This window comes from Mobula hypostoma, chromosome 22 (assembly GCF_963921235.1).
Source record: "Mobula hypostoma chromosome 22, sMobHyp1.1, whole genome shotgun sequence".
Taxonomy (NCBI): domain Eukaryota; kingdom Metazoa; phylum Chordata; class Chondrichthyes; order Myliobatiformes; family Myliobatidae; genus Mobula; species Mobula hypostoma.
Window position 1 is genome coordinate 30,873,750 of NC_086118.1, and position 21,198 is coordinate 30,894,947.

At 39.8% G+C, this 21,198-nt stretch overlaps 1 protein-coding gene and 1 long non-coding RNA gene across 4 annotated transcripts in view; one reads left to right on the top strand and one right to left on the bottom strand.

Moving 5' to 3' along the window:
- LOC134360246 (netrin-1) overlaps window positions 1–21,198 on the top strand; it is a 201,512-nt gene that overhangs the window by 138,973 nt on the left and 41,341 nt on the right. For all 3 annotated transcript variants that reach the window (XM_063074366.1, XM_063074368.1, XM_063074367.1), the window contains one exon: window positions 13,766–13,840. In XM_063074366.1, the coding sequence (XP_062930436.1) occupies window positions 13,766–13,840 (75 nt within the window). The remainder of the gene's footprint in view (window positions 1–13,765; window positions 13,841–21,198) is intronic.
- LOC134360247 (uncharacterized) overlaps window positions 1,997–21,198 on the bottom strand; it is a 32,707-nt gene continuing 13,505 nt past the window's right edge. The window contains exons 2-4 of the long non-coding RNA XR_010021287.1: window positions 18,300–18,343; window positions 17,961–18,136; window positions 1,997–3,273 (exon numbers count right to left, since the gene is read on the bottom strand). This is a non-coding gene — a long non-coding RNA (uncharacterized LOC134360247). The remainder of the gene's footprint in view (window positions 3,274–17,960; window positions 18,137–18,299; window positions 18,344–21,198) is intronic.

Here is a 21,198-nt window from a genome sequence, read left to right on the forward strand (position 1 = left end):
TGACCAGAACTACACACAATACTCCAAAATTGGCCTCACCAACATCTTATACAACTTCAACGTAGCATTCCAACTCCTGTAAGTGACCTGTCTTATGAAGGTCAGTGTCCCAAAAGCTCTCTTTATGACCCTGTCTACCTGTGACATCACTTTCAAGCAATAATCGATCAGTATTCCCAAGGGTCTTTGTTCTACCACATAGCTCTCGGTCCTACCAATCGCGATATACAGTATGTCTTAAACTAGGTTGTCCTCCCAAAGTGCAACATTTCACATTTGTCTGCATTAAATTCTACCTGCCAATTTTTAGCCCATTTCCGGACAGTCCAGATCACTTTGTCAGTTTTGAGAGCCTTTCTCACTGTTTACCACACCCCTTAATCTTGGTGTCATCTGCAAATTTGCTAATCCATTTTAACACATGATCATCTAAATCTTGAATATAAATAATAAACTAAAATGGACCCAGCACCGACCACTATGGCACACCACTAGTTAAAGGCCTCCAGTCAGAGAAGCACCCATCTACCACTCTTTGGCTTCTCCTGTTAAGCCAACATTCTATACAGTTGACTACTTCTTCCAGAATGCCAAGTGACTTCACCTCCTGGACAATCCTTCCACACAGGACTTTGTTAAGGACTTTGAAATAGTCTATGTAGACAACCTTCATCAACCTTCTTGGTAACCTGTTGCTGAATATAAAAATAGGGAAACCATTTTGCAACTGCATAAAACCTAGGAGCGTTGTGTGCAATTCATGTCGTCACACCACAGGAAGGAATTTGAAGGCTTTGGAGAAGTCACAGAAGAGCTTGACCAGGATATTGCCTGGATTGGAGTGTACAAGCTATCAGGAGAGGTTGCACATATTGTGATTGTTTGCTGTGGAGTGCTGGAGACTAAAGCAGAATCTGACTGGTGTATATATTCATGAGAGGCCTAGATAGGATGGATAGACAGCGTCTTTCTCCCACGGTGAAAATGCGAAATACCAGAGTGCATAGTTTTAATGTGACAGAGGAGGGTTTAAAGGAGTTGTGCAGGGCAAGTTTGTTTTTACTCAGAGGGCACTAGGTGCTTGGAATGTAACCAGGAGATGTGATAGAACCATGTGCGGTAGCAATGTTTAAGACTTATTTAGACAAACTCATGAGCAGTTAAGGAATAGAGGGATATAGACCATGTGCAGGCAGGTGGTATTAGTTAGATTGGCATCATAGTTGGCACAGTCATGGGAGTTCCTGTTCTATAGGCCAATGTTTCTTACTGATATGAGTTCGCAGTGAAATAAAAACTCCTTCAATTACTGCAAGTAACAAAAATAGAACTAACTGCCTAAATTGAGTCAGCCGACCTTAATGCCGTTAGTTATATATCGTCATTGATGAGAGTTAATTAATTTAAAACAACATCCTAGAAAATGCTTTTGACAATATTAGAAAATGAACTTGTTCATCTAATATTAATCATCATCCTAACAAAGTCATTACCTATTTGATTAAAAAAAAACACTTATTCTTACAAGCATTTAAGCTTCATGTATTAATATCTAGTCATTTCTATTTCCATTACAGTATATAAACAGAAAAGAGTATATTGCCTTCAATGCAGATTAGTGGTAAAAAAAATTAACCAACATTTACAGTATATTAAAGATGGTGCTCAATAGTTTTCTACAAGTTAGGCAAGGGTTAACCTGAATAAAGGTTCAATTTCATATCTTTCATTCAAGCACAGGCTGCTGTAAATGAAAATTACCTCTCACCATATAAAACACTGCTGCATTTATTATGTAATTACTAGATGAATTCATACGTTATGAAACAGCTAATCTTAGTAGAAACAGTGAGTGATTCTCACGGTCCCTTCTCATAATATCCAGAGGGTAATACAAGTCTCAGCAGACTTTGCAACCAGATACTGAACATTAGGAAAAGACATTGACTACTCAAAGAACCATTTAGAAGAAAGTCTTATTATTAGTATTTGCAGGAACAGGTGAGGGGGGAGGTAGGTGGGTTGGGGAAGGAGGACGAAGTAAAGTTGGGAGGGGATAGGTGGAAAAGATAAAGGGTTGAAGAAGAAGGAATCTGACAGCAGAGGATAGCGGACCATGGAAGAAAGGGGGTGGGAGAGAGGGGGAACCAGAGGAAGGTGATAGGCAAGTGAGGAGAAGAGAAGGTGTGAGAGGGAATGGGGAATGGTAAAAGAGAGAAGGCCCCTCACTCAGTCTCACCTCTCACATGCCTGCTTGTCCTCCTTCCTCTCTTCCCACCTCCTTATTCTGGCTTCTGCCTCTTTCCTTTCCAGACCTGTTGAAGGGCCTCAGCCTGAAATATCAACTGTGTATTCCCCTCCAGAACCGTAGTAATCTTGAACTACCAACATAAGTTAGGACAAACAGATGTGGCACTATGATTCTGGCTAGTACTGTTTGTTGCTGATATATAACATTAATATCTCACCCAGTTCTCCACGCTATTGAAAACTGAACAATGTATGGTTTTAGAAGGGCAGGAAGAGATGTAGCAGGACTCGTTGTAGTTGATCCTGGATAGGAGTATCCCGACCAATGCTTCAAAGTTCAAGGTAAATGTGTTTCCAAAATACAGTACGTATATGTTACTATATACAACTCTTGAGATTAGTTTTCTTGTGTGCATACCAACAAAACCAAGAATCAATGAAAGACCATGCCCATTAGGACCAACAAACAACCAATGTGTAAAATACAACAAACTGTGCAATTACAACAGAAAAAAAGATAATAAATAAATAGGCAATAAATAGAGAACATGAAATGAGGAGTCTTTGAAAGTCAGTCCATAGATTGTGGGAATAGTTTGGTGATGGGGCAAGTGAAGTGGCGTGAAGTTAACCCCTCTGGTTCAAGAGCCTGAAGGTTGAGGGTTAATAACTTTTCCTGAATCTAGTGGTGTGAGTCCTGAGGCTCCTGTACATTCTTCCCGATTGCAGCAACGAGAAGACAGTCTCGGGTGGTGGGGTTTTTGATGATGGATGCTGCTCTCCTGTGACAACGCTCTGTAGATGTGCCCAATCCACTACGTTTTGTAGGATTTTCCATTCAAGGACGCTGGAGATTTCGTTCTGGGCTGTAAAGCAACCAGTCATTATACCCTTCACCACTCATCTATAGAAATTTGTCAAAGTTTTATGTCATGCCAAATCTTCACAAATTTCTGTGGAAGTAGAGGCGCTGCTGTGCTTCCTTCATAATTGCCCTTGCGTGCTGGGCCCAGGAGAGGTCCCCTGAAATGATACCACCGAGGAATTTAAAGTTGCTGACCCTCTCAGTGCTTATTCCAAAACCAATGCACTATTTGGCAATCTACATTTATATCTTTTTTTTTGTACTTTCATTAATAATTTTTGTAGACAGCATTCAACACCTTCTTGATCTTTCATTTTCACTAGATCCAACACTTAGAATAGATATTCTAAAGTTCTGTAGGGCTATTAGTTATTGAAAACCCACCTCTGTCCATAGTTTCTTATTAGTTTCAGATTACTTTGGGAAGATCAATGCTCTCCTTTCTGGTTCGGTTCACTGCTCTGAGAGCCAGCTGAACTCTTCAATTGTTTTCGCAAATGATGGGAAGGGCAGTGACGAGGTTGGTGACATGTTTTTATGGAGAGATATTCTCTGATCCACCCTACCAGCCTGCATAGTGGATGTGCGTTTTTGTTGCAACTGTTGATACTTGAAGAGGATAATAATATGGCTCCTATTTTAACCCCATGCGATTTTTATGTGACACATTGCGCACACACACACACAGACTGGGAAACTGGGCATTGTCTCAACAGATGGAGAATATGATAATTGTTCTAATTGGAGGGCTGGTATTTGAGAAGAAATACTGAATAAAGAATGAGTTGGTCAGGAATTGGATTGTATTCCATAGTTAAGTGCTATTGAAAAGGAAAAGGCATTTTGTAGTTTGAGGCCATTGAAGAAAGAGCATGAAGAACGATGTAGAGAATAATACACAGAATCTCTCTTGTTTAGACATGCAGCAAATTTAGAATAAAATTTAAATTTCATGGCAAAGCTTATTAGAGGAACTGTTGGAGATGAATAGGCAAGCAACATTCTGATGCAGGGATTCATTCATCCCCAGGGCCTGGGCCTGAAGCATACATCTGACATTTTGAGATTTTAGGTGTGAATGGGTACATTGGAACACAAAACCAATTACTAGGCAAATCCAAAACCCAAATTACCCATTATTTTCCTTCCTCTAATTTAGTCCCATGCTGTGCCACGTTCAATTAATAAAAACTAAGCCTTCCGAAGGAAGGATTTTCAAATTAGTTGCCATGGATCTGGCTTTCAACTAGAATTTAACTAATCAGATACAATTCCAAGCCTTGCTTCTGACACAATGTCCACAATACTCAGCAAATGCTCAGATTTAAATGCCTATATTATAAAATATTTGGATTTTCGTTTATCTTTCAACATATCTTTCCACAGCATGACTCCAAATTATTTTTTCAATGTTTTCACCTTTATGAGTTAGTTACATTTGTTACAAAATGCATAGTTAGTTACATTTATTCAACTGCAACTGGTATTCATATCATTCATCTTCTCAGAGTGGAATAGGTCAGAGTGCTGTACAGATGGTGCGCTGGTTGCCAAGCCTGAAGAAGGAGGGTTTGAATGAGGGAGATAGGAATCAATGTGCGACTGAAAAGACTGCTTTCTGGGATTTTAAAGAGAGAGGGCATGATGGAGAAATGAAGACATGTTGAGAAAGGATCCATCGCATGGTGTCATGGTGATCAGAAAATTGATCGTTAATGATAAATTGAAGGAGTGCCACTCCAGAATCTGAACTGTGGTCCAGTAATAAGCTTGAGATACCAATCAAGCTACTTATGCCTGTGTGCAGCTGAGAAGAAACTGCTGAAAGAAATAACTTGAATACATGGAGTGGAGGGCATTTAAACAAAATAAAATCAATAGATCCAGTGATGTGAAAAGGTTTGGGCTGGTAGTTGTGTTGGGCCTGCTTCTAGATAATTTCAGTTTTGTGAAGGGTGTAATTGGGCTTAGTGACAAGTGTGAAGTTGAAAAATTGATTCCCAAATTAAAAACTTAGAAATGTATTTCATTAGTGGTGGAATATGGACAGTTATTGGCTGGAGATGTAGAAATATTGGTTATAGATCAGATGTGAGATAAGACGACAGCTCAAGATGAAGCTGCATGTTTCTAAGTTCATTTTGAGAAGGCAGCCAACAAACTAGTGGTACTGGAGTAGAAAGAGGACAAAATGGTTATCAGAATGAATCTTATATGGTCACATAGCCTAGGTACTTTAGCCCATTGCAATCTCACTGGCTATCAAACATCTATCTATTCTAATATATATTCCACCACTTTGTCCTATCATTTTCCAGCATATGGCATTTAAACTGCTTATCTAAATACTTCTTCTACGAACCAGAAATTCCTGATAGCTTTCTGGGTAGAAATATTCTTCCTTAAACCATCACTAAATCTTCTAATCCTTACCTTAAAACTATGCCCCCCTCCCCGGTTATTGATATTCTCGGGTAATACACCTGTATCAGGTCTACCCTCAGCTTTATCTGCTCTAAGGAAAACACACTCAGACCTCCAGTTTTCCCTCATACCTGAAACACCCCAGTTCAACTAATATTCGGGTGAAATAACAATGGGAAACATTCAGGAGGAGGAGAGAGAAATAGAGTTAATGTTCCAGTTCAAAAATTCTGCCTCAATTTATCCATCTTTAAACTCACTAAGACATCCAATATCTCTTTCTTTTCAATGGTAATTGTGCTGGAATGCGACCGTCCTTCTTTCTCTCTGAAATTTCCATCTATAATGTCTTTCTCCATAGTGGATACAGATGAAAATAACTCATTTAAGATCTCGCCCATATATCCTGACTCACTGCGTAAATTGACACTTTAGTCTGTAAGGGGCCCTAGTCCTTCCTTGGTTACCAATCTGACCGCAATAGCTTTATAAAGTCCTTTGGGATTTCCCTACCAGTGCTTATTTATTCTCTCTTCAACCTAATTACTTTTAAGTTTTCTGCTACACTTTTTATAGGGCCCCCCCCGCCAGTTCTCTAATCTTGTCATTAACTACCTTTTCCTTTATCCAACCCTTGATATTCCTTGACATCCGGGGTTCATTGTACATTATAGCCTTACTTTTCACATTTTCAAGTACACATTGGCCTGAACACTTAAAATTTAATTTTTTTAATGACATGCACTGGTTCAATATAGACTTACCTGCCATTAGCTTCACCTACCTGAAATTTTCCAGCTCCTGCGTGATCCTATCAATATCAACCTTTCCTCAATTCAGGGCCTTAACTAAAATAATCCATGTTCTTCTTTAACAAACTCAAGATTTAGAAATATGGTTACTATCTCAGAAATGCTTTCCCAGTGATAGTCCTGCTGTTTGCCTATGGATATTATCCTTCTCTTGTAGGATTGTATGGGTTTTGGCTCAAAACGCTCTACAGGGCACACTTTCTACTGTACTCTCACCCTGTCCATTTCTTCTCCCAATTTAGTTTTAACATTTCCCAGAAACACTAGGAACCCTCTCCCTCATCTCAACCTCTAAGAACGTTAAATCCATTTGGGTCAGGTGCATTTATTTGACCTATTTTCCTTTTCCTATACATTCTAGCACTTGACATCAGAAATAATCTGGCGGTTACAGCCAGAGGTGATACTATCCTTTAATCTGCTATCCAGCTTCCTAAATTCATGTTCAGGGACTCCATTGCTCTTTATACCAATGCCATTAGTACCAATGTGAAAAACTCTAGTTATTTACCCTCCCTCTTTCCAATGTCCTTCAACTGTTCTGTGATATCTTTGACCCTGGTGTTAGGAAAGCAACACAATTATAAGTTCACGTCAAAGCCTCAGAAATACTCATAACTCCCCAAAACTTGTCAAATTTCCACCCGCTTTTGACACTAGAATTTTGCTAACCAATCCCCCCCACCTGCCCTTTGTACAGCTGAGCCACACACAGTGCTGTGTGCTCCCCAGAGTACCATTCATCCCCAGTGCTTTCCAACAAGGAAAATTTGAGAGTTTAATCTTGGAGGGGAAGTCATAGCCATTTACCGGTCTGACTTTGCCATGTATAGTCAGTCCAGCAGCCTGCCACTTAAAGAACTGAAATGTTGCATAAAAGGAATACCAGAGATGGGAGAGTTCTAAGGATGTAATAGGATTTCTGCATTTTAGATTAGAGGTGTTATTTATTGAAGTAATTGTTGGAATTGACAGATTATCTCAAAGGTTTTGCTGCTTCCCTCACTCAGCTGTTGAATACCATATACACCAGATGGCTTACTTATTTTAAGCATAATCGGCCCTTCTAGTTTATCTTAATATTAATTTTCACCCTATCCGTTATTTATATGACCTCCCTTTCTACTATTTTATTCCAGTAAAGACTGACACGTTATGTATACTTATTACCAGATATATGTATAGATCAGTCTCTTTATCTCTAATTAGCCCACCCGTGCACTTAGTATTTACACTGCCTTAATGGACTTTTACATTTTGTTTTATGTCAATTACCAATATCTTATTGTACTCTTTATTTGTCTTATTCTTCTTTTCACGTTTCTCAGTTTACAATATACAAATTATAAAAAGCAAATATTGGTGTGGAAATTCTTTGCAGTGTAGGAGACTGAGAGGCGATCTTACAGAGATATATAAAATCACGGGAGGTGGGTGCTTAAACAGGGTGAATCCGCTCAAGTCTTTTTTTCTAGGGTTGGGGGATCAAAAACTAGACAGCATAGGTTTAAGATGCAGAAGCAGCGTAGAACTTTAGGAAGTCAGATGATTCATATTTTGGTTCCTTAAATTGAAAGAGATTTAAGATATAGGAGAAACTGCAGGAGAGGGTGGGCAGGATGCAGTCCATCCTTAGCACTTGGTTGTGATGACAAGCTTTAAGATTTGGGGCTATTTACTTTGGAAGAACATAGACTTAGGGCAATATAATTGAGGTTATTAAAATGATGAAGTGATTGGACTGGGGAGTATGCATACAAAAACTTTGGGCAAACGTTTAGATTAAATGCCAGGAAAGAGTTATTTTTGTAGAAAGTCATTACCCTCTGGAACAGTTTAGTGAACTATGCGCTGGGTAAGGAGTTGTTTCAGTCCTTTGAAGAGGAACTTAAATTCCTCAGAGAAGAGCATATTTCAGTTCTAGAGGGAAAGTTTTAAGTTCTCAGCAAAGTTACTTCAGTCACCAGGTGCCATGTGTTAAGAAAATAAGAATGTTCCACCATTTCTCAAATTAACAAAATAATTAATTCCGCGCTTCTTGCTTTGGTTGTCCAAGGAGGTATTGACAGACAGGGATGACTTTGCATTCTCCTCAGCTGGAATTTACCTGATCACAGTAACCGTCTTCTTTTGGGTTTCTTTGGTATTTTTGGTAGTTGGAATGAGATGTGTTACATTGAATTAGTTTGCATTTAAAAGCAGGAATAAACATGGTCCGGCTACTCTTGTGTACTTAGGAAGCACAAGGAGTATGATTTCAATTTTTATCAACAATGTCTGTTGAATTCAGATGAGCTGTTAGGTTAAGTATGTCATGACCAGATCCAAACCATTAATATAGCTTATTGTCACAGAGCAAAAGAAAACTTGTCTGAACCCCATATATTTTATGAATTCAGATGCAAGTGCATTATAACAGCATATTCTGATATTTTGCTTATATATTTGTTATTTGTAAAGTACTTTTAATCTGTTTAATATTCCTTCAATATCCTCTGAATTAAAGAATGAAAGAAATTGTATTTAAATAGCACCTTTCACAGCCTCATAATGGACCAAAACATTTTGCTATATTTTGCTTCGTTAATCATTGCGAAGGACTTACATTCTCTCAAGATCTTACATTGGGCTGCAGTTTAGGCATGGACAATGAACTTATACCATACTCCATATTTTCTTTTGCTGGGGAATAGAGGTTCAACTACCCCAGCACAGAGCAGACTTGCATTGGTTAACAGGGCAGATTTCAGAATAAAGTCTTTCTCTTGGCTTTTAATAGACAATTTGGCACCTGATTAGCTTGTGAAGAGAACTGAGCTAATAGTGTATTTGGCCATGGAGTGAAAGACCTGGCATGAGAAACTATCCCTTAAAGATCTTCGTCTAGCTATTAAAGGGAAAGATGAGATGGTGGTGCAAATTGCCTGCCACATGGTAACATGCAGAGACTGTTGTTCTTTCTTGTGCTGAGGGATAGACCATAAGACCATGGGGTGCAGGAGCAAAATCAGGCCATTCAGCCCATCGAGTCTGCTCCACCAACAGTGTGCAATGAATATTCTGCTGCCAACAAACATTCAAAGCTGTAGAAAGTTGGGGCAACAAATTTTAGTGATACTCAATGTAACACTAGCAAAGTGAAAAGATTACATGAATCTTTTAAAGGTCTGTGGTTATCTTGCATTCCTTCGGGGTGAATGTATTTGAGGAAGCATTTGCTAAGATTGAGGCTAGGTATTAGAGGAAACAACAGAGGACAAAACATGCATCTAGTGCAGCATAAAATGTTAACCCTCCCTTTTTGTGGTTGGAAGAACAAATATGCACAATATCTTCCTAAACTTCATTAATAGTTACTCACTACTACATTGCCTCTGGGGTTTTACAGTTACAGAAATGTTGTTTCAGCTTTTTAAAGACTTTAATGCATATAATATGAGGGTAGAAAGGAGCATTTGTAATAGTAGGGTGGAATAGTAAATAGTCTCTGCATGATACACTGCATCTCCCATCCAGAACGTCGTTTCTGTGGAAAATAACACTTTGTAGTTGATGCAAGTTATGTATGGAAATACAGTATCCTATCAGAAAATCCTCAATTTCTATACATCATGCAATTTGCCACAAATGATAATGCCTTGTATTTATATAGAACCACACAAGAGATGTTCTGAGGCATTTCACAGCAAAACAAAATTTAAACACCAATTCACGTGGGATTTATTAGTGGAGGAAATGAAAGTTTGGTTAAATATGGTTTTTAAGGTCCATCTTAAACAAGGCAAAAGTAGCAGATAAATGGTTTTAGAGAGGGAAATGTAAGTCTCAGGTCCAGCCGGATGAAAGCAAGCTTGTGCTAGTGAAGCGATTAAAATTGGGAACAGTGAGGAGGACAGATTTGGCACAGGAACAGCAAACTTGTAAGGTTATAAAGGCTAGAAGAAATAGCCCAGACAGGAAGGGGCTAGGACACTGGAAGTAAAAGCAAAAGTGAGAATTCTAAAATGAAGATTTTGTTTTACTAAAGACTACACAGGTCAGCACTATTCGTGATGATGAAGTGGATGGTACAAGATGGAACAGGCAACAGAGTTGTGGATTACCGCAATTTTGCGGAGGATAAGACAAAGGACAGCAGTCAGGAATGCACAGGAATAGTCAAATGTAGAAATAATAAAGGCATAGAAGAGAGTTTTAGCAGCAGATGAGTTGAGGCATGGATGTAATCAGTCATTGTCAAGAGGTGGAAGTAGCTTATGGTGTGACTATGTAGCCCTCAGTTTATCTTGACATCCTCTGGAGCACCGAGGTTGCAGAGTCCTAATGATACACAGGCATTTAGCAAGGAACATTGATGGCCGGAGAATAGAGTTTCTGATGAGAACTAAAGGCAATTGCTTCGATCTTGCCAAAATTTCATTATTGTAAAGTTTTTCCCTATCAATTATTGGGTCTGTCAATTTAGAGGCAATTGGGGGAGTCAAAGGGAATGTAGTAGAGCAGGGTGTTGTCAGCATCATGTGGAGATTTATGCCATGCATTCACCAGATATTGCCAAGAGGCAAAATGTGTTTGAGATGCAGTATGGTCTAAACATTGTAATTAAAAAAAAAATTATTTCCTGGTATTCTTGTGACACCAAATCACTGGGCTTAAAGATAAAGGTGCATAAAATGGCTATAAAATTTAAACTCAATATGTGATGATAATAAGGTCTACTGAAATCTTATGCAGTTAATATTCGGCAGCCTAGTCATCAGGTATCACTGAAAATAAAAACCTCTTTAATCAGCCTGTGTTTCTTCTGAATGGGTACAAACCACCTAGAGAGGAATGCACAGCAGCTGTGTAACAGGTGTGAGAAGTTGGGCCTGATAAATGTCTTGAAGTCTTTGGCACCCCCTCTGGGGAACAGCACATAGAGTTATGAGGGTAGTTAAATAATTCAGCTATATATAAGATTTGAAGTCATTTGTTCAGGACAAAACAGACATTGTTATCTGTCATGAATGATGGCATGCGACCCTCCATTCTTCGCAGCTGTACTATTATTCACAAGGAACTTCCTGGAAAAAAGGAACTAGTGTTTATACTTTCACTACATAACTGCACGAGCATAGGGTGTCTAACATTTAAATTTGAATTTAAAGTTATCACTCTACTATTTAATCTCATTCCCTGAAGATTTACGTTAGGGATCACCAGTTTCTGCAGAATGTTCCAGAAGTTGCTTCACACTGTCTGCGGAAAAAAAAGCAGAGGACAAAAAAATGCAAATTGGGCCTTGCCTACTCAAATACCAACCATTTGGTTTCAGTCCTGGTAACTTGGGCAAGGGCTTTAATCTAATTACATGCTTTATTTGCAGCAATTTGTTTCTCAATCAATCTTGTTGAACAAGAAGAAAACGCTGCTACTGTGCACTCATTTGCGTTCTATTGTCCGAAGATAGAGGTTTAAGCTCGAGCTCCAGCCTGCACTGGCCCCATCTCTGCGTCTGTTAAATGTAATTTTTGATTAAGCAGCAAGAAGCAGAGAAATCTCAGAGCTCTTTTTTTTCGAAAAGGACTTAATTGTAAACACAGAGGAGCTAGGACAGACTTTGCTTCCATTTAGATCAGACTTTTAGCCAGGTTTGAGGCTGATTCTGTATTACTTGCAATGTTTTTGCATTTTTCTTTTTTTCCCCTGTTGCTGGGGCAACCTCTTTCACTCAAAACATAAAAGAAAATAAAGCCCTGGCTGAGCTAAGAGCAAAACAATGAAGTTTGTTCATATTCTAGCCCATATCAAGCTCTGAAAAAGTTACAACAATGCATTGGTTGATCTTATACTGTAAGTGAAGTGTATTTGGCTCTCCAATGGATTTATGTTTCGAGGGGAAAGTGAGCTTTTAAGTTTCTTTGGTGAAACATTGATTATAAAACACTGGTTAATTATAAATTTTTAGTGTGTCATCTGTTTCTTTAAGAAGAATTTTCCACTGTTATAATATGGTTGAGGCTAAACCAATCTTTTCCAAATGGGATATAGTCTCCTGTGCTGATGAAAGCACTGGGCTCATTTTCTTTTTTAAATTGTTTAAATTTCATTTGTCTGCTTTTAAGTTAGTTCAAGCAGGAAAATTGTTGGTTGGCTGCATTTCAATAAAGTGACTGATGCCTTCCCTGCTACATTTAGGTCAAGTTAACCAACTAAACGCCAAAGATGTGATTGCATTAGTGTCTGCATGTGCGTGTGTGTGTGTACGTGCATATATTTGTGTGTATGTGTACAAAATGATAATGTCGCAGGGACATTCTTGAAAATAGAAACTCTAATAGAGCTCAAGATATTTTGTAAGGGGGCGGCACAGAATGAGAAGCCTGTGGAAAGCCTGTACAGTGATCAGGTCCCTGTCGTCGTGTTGGTATGTCAGTGTGCAACTGAACAGTGGAGATTAGAAGGTCCCAGCATTGGCTCTTGATCATGTACAGACCTCTCTGATCTTGGGACTGACTATAATAAATGGGTTCATGTGTATTTATATAGCAGCAGCGGGAAAATGGTTGGGAGCTTCTGCTACCATTACTTTGCTGGAAGCATGGTGAAAATCCCCGCAACGTAATGGAATACAGCGAGAAAAACTCAGTGGTTTTTTTCCCCCCGGAATGAAGAGCTGAGAAAAGAGGAAGAAGTTTTCTCTAAATCTTGAAAATACAGGATATTACTGCAAAAGATGATCCAATTCCAAATATCTAGAGAATATCTGGATCCAGTGCTATTGATGAAGTTTACGTTGAATGTATTCTCTTACAGGCTTCTTAACTAATCTCTCAAACGTGCCCTATCATTGAGACCAAGCAATGGAGGCCAGCCAACAAGATAGGCAGAAACAACAGGCTCAGTATAAATTAAAAAGTGCTTTGTGGAACATTTATTTGTCCACCTATCTTGAGAGGACACCAAAAGCATTGCTAATGCCCCATGGGTTCCTCATTTCCTGTTTGACCTTTGATTGTTTGGGATTGACCTGTGGACAGAATCACTATAGGCTGAAAGCAAAGTTCGACACAAGCCTGGGTAGAGGTGACAATGAGGTATCCACGGGCCTTAATCAGGGGCCAGTGCCACTTTGACAGGAGGGGAATCTATAGCTTAAATGAGTCTTGGGTGGTGTAAATAGGGGAGGCTTGAAGATCTCAAACAAGGCAAAGACTGCCTGCAGACAGCAAAGTATTTACCAGACAGAGCTCTTTGTGTGACTTTTTCTATAGAAATTAAGGCGTTATGAATGCTCTGTAAGACCTATTAGACAACACAATTGGCAGCAGCAGATGGATTCCGTAAGGGCTCAGCTATTCTCAGCAATGCTGTTTTACCATGTCTTTTTGTAGTCTGATGCGTGTGTTTGTACTTCTCCATCCCACAACAGACTGTGACTCATACTGCAAGGCTTCCAAGGGAAAACTGAAAATAAATATGAAAAAGTACTGCAAGAAAGATTATGGTGAGTAGGTTATTTACAACAGTTCTACTTACTAAAAATCATAATTTTCATTTTGTGCTGACTTCAGGGGATTCACAGCAGTGGATTGTTTTTCTCCTTTTTGATGCGTCATCCATTTTGTGAATTGAGTTAACAAAAGTGAATAAAGTCAGTTATTTATCTAATGTATGTGTCAGGTCCATTGGAAATATTTCTTTTAACTGCAGTAACCTGAGGACAATACGTTGGCTCTGTTGTGAGAAGGGGCGGAAAATTATTTGTCTTGAAGAAAGTTTACGAGGGTAGTCTGATCATACTTCTAAGTAAGGTTGGATCCTGAAAGGGGAGCAATGCTTTTCCCATTCACAATTCTAAATATTAGATCCATTTAATCACAATCTAATCTCATTTCAGTCCTCATTAGTTGATGTAATTCTTTTATATTGTGATACTCCCACTAATGATCTGCCCAACAGTCCAAAAAGGAACAATATTAATTGACATATCTATCACTCATTATCTCATCACAAATGTTCCTCACTCACAACATCTATGGATCATTAAGGGCATATGACCTATCTTAACTCATCCATTTGCAAAGATCCTAAAATAGCCCTTTTCATAAAATGGATCCTAAATAGATTCCAGGATTTTCAGCTCTGCTAATCATCCTGTAGGTCTATTCCGGATCATTTTTGGACCATAATTTTCCTGATACAAATCCCAAATTTATCTTTACTTAGCCTGAACCTGTATCTCACAATTTTATTTAAAATATTCCTTGCCTGGACACACCTGACATTGATCTTATTCAGACTTGCTGAATTTGCAGTAACCATCGCAGGTATGTATGAGCACCATTGGTACCAAGGTCAATGATAGTATAGCAACTGCTGTCCAGCTAAGATCCTTGTTTTGCAATAATCAATACTGATTTTCAATGAGTATTCATTAACTTGGCTAGTTCAGTTTGTTCTCCTCTTAAGCATAACCTTTTAAATCCACTCAGTGGCCACCTTATTAGGTGCCTCCTGTACATTCATGTTACCCGTCCCCATCAAGGTTCAATGTGCTGTACATTCAGAAATGTTATTCTGCACACCACGACTGTTACATGTGATTATCTGAGTTACTGTCGCCCTCCTGTCAGCTCGAACCAGACTGGCTACTCTCCACTGACCTCTCTTACTCACACATGATTGGCTGATTAGATATTTGCATTAACAAGCTGATGGTACAGGTGTATCTCATAATATAGCCACTGAGTGTGTACTGGTGTATGTATATGTTTAATATACAGAAAGTGAATAGGTCACTAATTATGCTTGCATCAACACATTCAGCTCATCTGAAGTCAATATCGCTAGATATGGAAGAGACGAGTACAACCAACAACTGATGTTTTTGTATGTTTCAGCATGAGTGAAAAGGGTGTATGTTTCTGTGATACCTCTTAAATGCTTAATCAGTATCACAGTCAGCCCAGTGAATATTCCTATTTAATTAGCTAGATCCACAAAATCAGGTTCAAAGGAGATGTTTTTTAATCGGAGAGTGGTGGATGCCTTGAATGCACTGCCTGGGATGGTGGCAGAGACAATTACATTAGAGGTTTTTTGGAGACGTTTAGATAGGCACATGGAGGCAGGTGGAGGGTTGAGGGCATTGCATAGACAGGAAGGACTAGTGTTTGGGTGTTTCTGATTTACTTTTTAACTGGTTCAGTATAACATTGTAGGCCGAAGGGCCTGTTCCTGTGCTGTATTGTTCTATGTACTCCATCTACACTTACAAACACAATCAGTTGTTTTTCTATTCCTTCCCTCATGTTCATTGATATGAACTTTTTGCCTGATGAACTAATATAATTTATTTACTTCTGTAGACCCAGCATAAGCTAAAATTAAGGTGTAGCAAGTGTCTCTAATTTAAATGTTGTATACATACATTTCTAACCAAATTAGGTATTGTCAGAGGCAAGCTAAATACGTACTTATGTTAAGAATATAATCACTGAGTGGTGGGAAAGAGTTACCAAGATATTAGGAATGTTCTGAATTGTTTCACATCTCTTTCGGCTCCTCTCAGTTAAACTGTTAAGTGGTTTGTCCCCCTGCATGGAAAAACCGATAGCCCTATCCATACCATCCCAATTCTGCATGCCTTCTTTCACTACAGAGTACAGCAGCCAAAGAAATTGCAATTGGATTCGGTCACACTAATGGCCTGAACAGTATGACCTGAAGCAAGAACTCAGGGATACAAAGGGTAGAAATAGTTACAGGAAGATGCCAAGAAATGTGCAAAAGTTATAGGAATGATGCTTACTCTCCACTTATATACATGCAATGGTTAAAGAAGGCAAGTTTTCTCAAATCAGTTGTCTATAAATTCTTGGAAGAAAAATAATTTGTATCTTCTTTATCACGACGCTCATTTCTTGCATTTTTTGACATCATGCATTTAATCTTTGTCTTAACACTTTGGGATCACTTAGAGTGTTAGTGTTGTGCTAACAGATAAGCAGCCAAAAGAACAAAATTATCCACTCTTATCAGTCACAGATGCCATGCATGACAAATAAAATTTATACCCTTAGTTCCAGCAGATACAGGATTATTGATGGATAGACAAGGATGGTTACTAGGAAATTAGAACTGATTTCCAAAATTATTATTATGATTGTGTTAACAGGCAACTAATGAGTCAGTTTCTCTTCCAGAAAGTTGAGACATGAATGACTGTGCTATAAAATAAACTTTATTAAACAGGATGTGAGCTTATGAAATTTCAATTTCCGATACTAATTAGTGCTTTAAAACTTTGGGTATCTGCCTAAGCACTCATAACAACTGGGACATGTTGAAAAAAAAAACTGAAAAATCCAACAAATACCACATGCACTTTTAAATAGAGTTTCATACTCTGGCTGTCTTCCCTTTTCCTTGCCAGTGGGCACCCTCCCCTTCCTTTCCAGTCCTGAAGAAGCGTTTCTGCCCAAGACGTCGACTGCTTATTCACTTCCACAGATGCTGCCTGACCTGCAGAGTTCCTCCAGCATTTTATATATGTTGCTTTAGGGTTTCATATGGCACGTAACTCGTTGTTAGTCAAAGCCAATGGATTACGGACCACCTCCATCTATAGATACCTTATTATGTTTAGAATTTGGCTAAACCTCAGTTTTGGTGATATACAGTAACTTCATCACTAAAAATACAAAATAAAATTCTGCATGAATGCTAAGAGTTTTTAAACTGTCATTTTAAGAACAATTACTGAGTACAGCTGAAAAGAAGATTTATAAGTGTCTCCTCGAGTCAATACATTTGTTCATTTGGGAACTGTAGATGGCTCACTGCTTGATGCCCAGTCGGTTGCATCAACTGATCTTAGCTTCGGCTGGTGAATACTTGACCTAGCTGTCAAACCACCAAGGAACCATAAATCATGTGGTGTTGCTCCTACAAATTTACCACCTAGAAATGGCAGCTGGAGGTGAATGCCTGAAGGTTGACTGAGTTACAGCAGTAGAGCTTATGTTTAGACCATTTAATGACACACTGGCAAGGCTGGCACAGGAGGCTACGTCTATTGACGTGGTGGGCTTAAAGAAAATCGGAGAGAGAGCATTGACAAGGCCAATGGTATCAAGAAAATGAATCCTTAGCAGACTTCCTCTCTCCACGTCCAAGGATGCCTTCCTGGTTTAACCTCCTTTGGTGGGTGCAGGCAGCTTCCTCTGCCACAAAGGGCAGCAACTGCAAATTTCAATCTGTCCCTCCTCTGACGCTGTTCCAGGCAGAGTTTGCAGAAAGCTAAACCACTGCAAGACACACGGTCAATTTTCTTATCAAGAAGTAATGAGGCCAAGGAAGCGCACTGACCGAAACTCCGACAAGAGTTAACAGAAGGATCTTGGACTGGGATTAAAGCTGGCTTTGCCAGTGCGGTTCAGCTGTTCCTAAAGTGGTAATGCTTGCATACTTTCTGATAAGATGGCAACAAATGATGCCAGAGCCACTCTTTATTTTGCTGGTGTTTTATTTATTTAGTGATACACCTTGGAATAGACCTTCAGGCAGTTCAAACCCACAACCCCAATTAAGCCTAACTTAATTGCAATGACCAGTTAACCCACCTAGAACATCTTTGAAGTGTGGCAGAAAACTGGAGCACCTGGGGAGAACCAGTGGGCGTACGGAGACTCCTTACAGAACAGTGCTGGAATTGACCTCCAAGCTCCAGAACAGCCCGAGCTGCAATAGTGTCGCACCAACCACTACGCTGTTGTAACGCCCAGGTGTAAGTGTAGATCTAAATGTGCATAGAAGAGCAACGGATCAAGATATCAAAACTGCTGTCAAGATATCACCCACAGACCATGACTGCATTTCAGCAAGGTATTGAGGAATGAATCTCTTTTGTTTTAGGAGAAGTCACTCAATTGCACTCAGCACCAACAAAACATTGTACTTACTGTGAATGGCACTCTCCCGAATGATCCTGCGAAAGCCATTTCCTCTGGCAAAAGAGGACGAAACACAGTTCACATTACTGATATCCAAGTACAGCAAAGGGCAAATAACAATGAGCTGTTGCAAAATCTCCATTTTTGGTCCAGAACAAGCAGAATACAAAATAATCCATTGTGAATCCTTGTTCTGGTCTTTTATTGTGGTCACAGCAGATTTCCATATAACCATATAACAATTACAGCACGGAAACAGGCCATCTCGGCCCTTCTAGTCCATGCCGAACTCTTACTCTCACCTAGTCCCACCGACCTGCACTCAGCCCATAACCCTCCATTCCTTTCCTGTCCATATATCTATCCAAATTAACTTTAAATGACAACATAGAACCTGCCTCAACCACTTCTGCTGGAAGCTTGTTCCACACAGCTACCACTCTCTAAGTAAAGAAGTTCCCCCTCATGTTACCCCTAAACTTTTGCCCTTTAACTCTCAACTCATGTCCTCTTGTTTGAATCTCCTCCACTCTCAATGGAAAAAGCCCATCCACGTCAACTCTATCTATCCCCCTCATAATATTAATTACCTCTATCAAGTTCCCCCTCCAAACCTTCTACACTTCAAAGAATAAAGACCCAACTTGTTCAACCTTTCTCTGTAACTTAGGAGATGAAACCCAGGCAACATTCTAGTAAATCTTCTCTGTACTCTCTCTCTCTCTGTGCTCTCTCAATTTCAGTTTAGGTAACTTAATTAAGAAAAGGACATCTTATAGATTGTTTCTCAATGCAGATCATGTAAGAGACAGCACCTACTTTTGCTCCTCTGTCACCTTGTGCTCAGGACTAGTATCTGTGTTTCAACTGAAGGTTGAACCTTTACGTCAAACTCAACATCCCACCAAATGTTCATATTCCTTCATACCTTGGTGTCCGAAAAACTATTGATTACAGCCTTGAGCATTATCGTTAGAGAGTGCTCACCAGGGTAAGGAATTCCAAAGATTACAACTCTCTACAGAAATTTCTCCTCATCTCAATCCTAATGCTCGGCCTCCTGTTTGTACATTCTCCAAGCAGAGAAAACAGCATCTACCCTGTTAGTCGCTCCTAGAACCTTGTACATCACTGTGCAATTAGTCACATTTGTCCCTCCACCAGCTTGTTCCATCTGCAGTCCTTCGCTCATTCTCCCAGTCATATTGTGCACCAAGTGCATTGTACTCCTTCTAATGCACCCACACCAGAGAACAATCTCCTTGCTATCTTTGTATTACTGAGAAACCGGGTGGCTGTGAAGAACACACACGAAAGACGGAGAGGTGAAGAACAAATGTGTAGCTGTTTATTTCATTTGTAAGTCATCTGCCAAGAATGCACTCTCACATTACATGCAGAACGTAACACACCAGAAAGCTTGACAGCAGCCTATAAGGTTATAGTGTACATAACATATTCCTCCCCCCTTATTTTAAAGTCTCCTCTCATACACAGACCAGCTGCTGAACTATTAACATTTGATGGTGAAGTCTTCAAATTCAACCAGCAGCAAATAACATTTTTTTTCTAAACTAGGGAAAGAGGGTTGACTGCCTCTATTCCCAGATATCCCTGGGGATTATTCTGTCCCATGAGGGTTAGTCACTAAACTAGGATCCTATCTGTCTGGAGGCCTGTTCTTATGAGGGTACCGACGAACTGGGGATGAAACCAAGGTCATTTTATCTCTTGGTGGTATATGTATAGACCTTAGCATGCATACCGCATTATCAGTAGAGAACATCTCAGAAAGCACAGGCAATGGGGAGCACTGGCTGTGTCATTTGATCTTAAAGGGGGTTCTGTAGTGATTGTCTCAGAATCCTGTCCCATTTCTACAACTGGATCTGGCTTGGTCAGTTTGTGTTGGTTTCCAGCAGCCTCAGAAGTGGGCAACAGTTGATCAATATGCCTTCTCCAGGTGTTGTGGTTACCAGTTTCCACTGTGTACGACACAGGATCAGTTTGTGCCACCACCATTGCAGGTATCCACCTTGTTCCAGACGTGTCATTCCAGGCAAGTACTCTTCCTCCTGCTGTGAAACTTCTGTACTTTGCTTTGGCACATCTCTTTGCTTGGGGTTTCTGTACATTTAGCAAAATCTATTTTGTGTTTGAGGGTCTAAGCAGGTCAAGCTGGAAGCAAAGCTGTCTTTTTGTCAGTGAGATGCTGGAGCCATTTTGGTGGTGGCATGAGGTGTGTTACGGTGTGTCAGCAAGAAAGTGCTAAAACACCGGTAGAGAGATCTGCTTCCCACTTAAGTATTGGGGGCTTGTTTCATTGTTCTTATGAATCATTCGGCGAAGTGACTGACTTGATGTGCTGAATACCGTTTTGCTTCCATAAATGCCTTGAACTGTTTGCCATTGTCACTGACAAACTGCTGAGGAAACGAGAAATGGCTGAGTACGGAGTGTGGGTCCTCAATGCACTTACAGATGTAATCCTCTTCATGATGGCAGACCCGGGCCATTTGCTGTCTGCACGTCCACTACGACCAAGAACATAGCCCTCTACAGGTCCTGCACAGTCCATGTGAATCCCCTGCCATGGTTCTTCAGGACATTTCCATGACAGTGAGTAATACAAAGACAGTGAGTATAGGAATAGGATGAGGTGGAGGATAAATGCGTGGCTGAGGGATTTGAGCAGGGGGCAGGGATTCAGATTTCTGGATCACTGGGGCCTCTTTTGGGGCAGGTGTGACCTGTACAAAAAGGACGGGTTGCACTTGAATCCGAGGGGGACCAATATCCCGGCAGGGAGGTTTGCTAAGGCTATTGGGGAGAGTTTAACTAGAATTGTTGGGGGGGTGGGAACCTAACTGAAAAGACAGAGGAAGAGGCGGTTGGGTCACAAATAGAG